The sequence below is a fragment of the Mycetomoellerius zeteki genome, unplaced genomic scaffold (assembly GCF_001594055.1).
Source record: "Mycetomoellerius zeteki isolate Tzet28-1 unplaced genomic scaffold, Tzet1.0 scaffold290, whole genome shotgun sequence".
In the NCBI taxonomy this organism is placed as follows: domain Eukaryota; kingdom Metazoa; phylum Arthropoda; class Insecta; order Hymenoptera; family Formicidae; genus Mycetomoellerius; species Mycetomoellerius zeteki.
The window spans coordinates 131982-134349 of NW_017257272.1; the positions used below are offsets into that span (position 1 = coordinate 131982).

General features: G+C 33.6%; 1 protein-coding gene across 1 annotated transcript in view; it reads left to right on the plus strand.

Moving 5' to 3' along the window:
- The window catches only part of LOC108724326 (ATP synthase, subunit D), a 3814-nt gene extending 2116 nt beyond the window's left edge, over positions 1 to 1698 (plus strand). The window contains exons 2-4 of the mRNA XM_018450651.1: positions 450 to 620; positions 1091 to 1259; positions 1341 to 1698. Coding sequence (XP_018306153.1) covers positions 505 to 620; positions 1091 to 1259; positions 1341 to 1565 — 510 coding nt within the window. The 5' untranslated portion in view covers positions 450 to 504 and the 3' untranslated portion in view covers positions 1566 to 1698. The remainder of the gene's footprint in view (positions 1 to 449; positions 621 to 1090; positions 1260 to 1340) is intronic.
- Positions 1699 to 2368: the final 670 nt, after the last annotated feature.

Genomic DNA, 2368 nt, shown 5'->3' on the forward strand with positions numbered 1-2368 from the left:
TTCCCCCACTACTCCGGGTTCTTTAGAGTTCACTCGGAGTGAATTTTGGAACGCACCCCAGAGGCATCGATAATTCAATTTACATATATATAATTACATATACACACGTATATTCATATTAGGTCTGTTCGCGTTGCTTGCACTTTTGGCACTCGAAATCTTTGCTTTCTCTCTTTTCAAGGCCAAATATATATCTATCTCATTTGAAGTGCAAAAATATTTGGGGATTTCATGCAACGCGAACAGACCTATTACGCATCGCTCTCGCGATTACATGTGCTCGATTGATATATTTTTATTTTATTTTGTTGGTATCACTGCATTGTACAGCTACCATTTATTGATCTATTTTCAGTTGTCTCCACTTCTCTCAAAAGACTGGTTCAGACTGGATTGATTGGAGAATACGAGAGAGAATATCAAAGAATCAAAACTATATTTACGTGCAGGTGCAAATATTACGTGTATTGTGTCGATCAGTGTGGTAAAACACGCGGACGAGATATGTCACGCAGAGCGATCAAAACGATCAATTGGTCGGCGCTTGCCGAAAAAATTCCAGAAACGGAAAAAACTGCATTCGCCGCTTTCAAATCTAAATCTGATCAGTACTTGCGACGGTCAGTCATCTTCACATTACCTTCTTCGGAATTCGATTCGTGTCGCACACAAGTCATTATATAATATGCCTAGATCTCTTCTTTCTGATAACAATTAAATGTTACTTTAATTGGATGTACACATACTGCGCAAAAGAATTTATTATTTCGAATGAAACATTTTTTCTATTTGCCGAGAATTATTTAAACTCTCTATACACGAGCTCTGTCCTTGGAGTAACTTTACATTAACTTTATGTGTGCCATTCCATGTCTGTTAAAACATACATCTGTTGAGACATCATCAATTATATGTTTAGCCTTTTATTAAGTATTTACGGAATTATTTTATTCAAGTATCATTCTTAGAATATAAAAACAACATGTTTCCATCTTATAATACATTTTACAATTAGAGAATATTACAAATAGGAATATATGTGTATATATATTTTTTTTGTTTGTTTCTCTTTATATTTTTCAATCTATAGAATGAACGCGAATCCAGAAGCTCCTCCAAAAATCGATTGGGCGTACTATAAGAAAAGTATTCCAATAGCTGGATTAGTCGATAAGTTTCAAAAGGAATACGAATCTGTCAAAGTACCATATCCAGTGGATAAATATACTTCTGAAATTGAAGCTGAAGAAAAGAAAGTGGTACAGCATTTACATTATAATTATAAAATTTACTTTGCATTTTATGTTTAAGCTCTTTTATAAATTAAGGATATATTATAGCATATAAAAATCGAGGAATTTATCACCGAGTCAAATCAACGCATCACCACTGCCAACAAGGAAATTGATAGAATAAAGAGTTTATTGCCATTCTCTGAAATGACGATGGAAGATTTTCGTAATGCCTATCCGGAATATGCTATAAATAATGATAAACCGACAGTTTGGCCGCACACACCTGAGGTACAGCCAGAGAACGAAAAAGGACGAACTGCAGAGCACTAATACTTTGTAATGCGTTCAAATATGAAGCGTAGTCATATTTCTTTTAGCATATGATTTTGGACTGCGTGCTAAGTCAGAAAAAATTATCTCTTGTTTGGTTACTGTCATATGTATTCAAATATAAATTTATATAATAGAGATATACATATATGTGTAAATGTTATCCTTTTTGTATCCTTTTGCATATACATATTTTGATGTACATACAAAATATAGATATATTTTAATGTAATCAAAAAGATATGATTTTTTAAGTTTAATAAAATTATCATATCAAGTATTAATGATGAATAAAATTAGATATCAACAAATTGTTAACGTAAAATTTTACAATACATTTATAAATATTTATACTACTGCCCTCTGAAGAAGTGGATGTAAAGCCTGATCTACAATTGCGTAAACGTATTTGTAAGTGGTCGTAGTTGTAAAGCTGGAAAAGCATAGACTATAGAAACAAGAAATGACAAATTTCAACCTATCAGAAACCATGTATACTGGAATGGATGCTTTCTGATAGATTGAAATATTTTAGGGTGCCGTCACATACAGTCTGCACCGGATGTCTGCAAAAACATCTAGAGATTGCGTATGTACGGTAGATATTTCTCACATAATCCGCAACTATGTGAAAAGAGAGTTCTAGTGCAATCTAGTGCACGTTAGAAAACAGACCATTTGCTGTATTTGTACTAATAACATATATCAAAGATTCATTATGTAGGGTGTGATAGATGGCAGATGTGTGCATGTGAGCGTGCGAGCGTTGCGTCGGTAAGAGGGCTATGGCAGAGAACGAGACG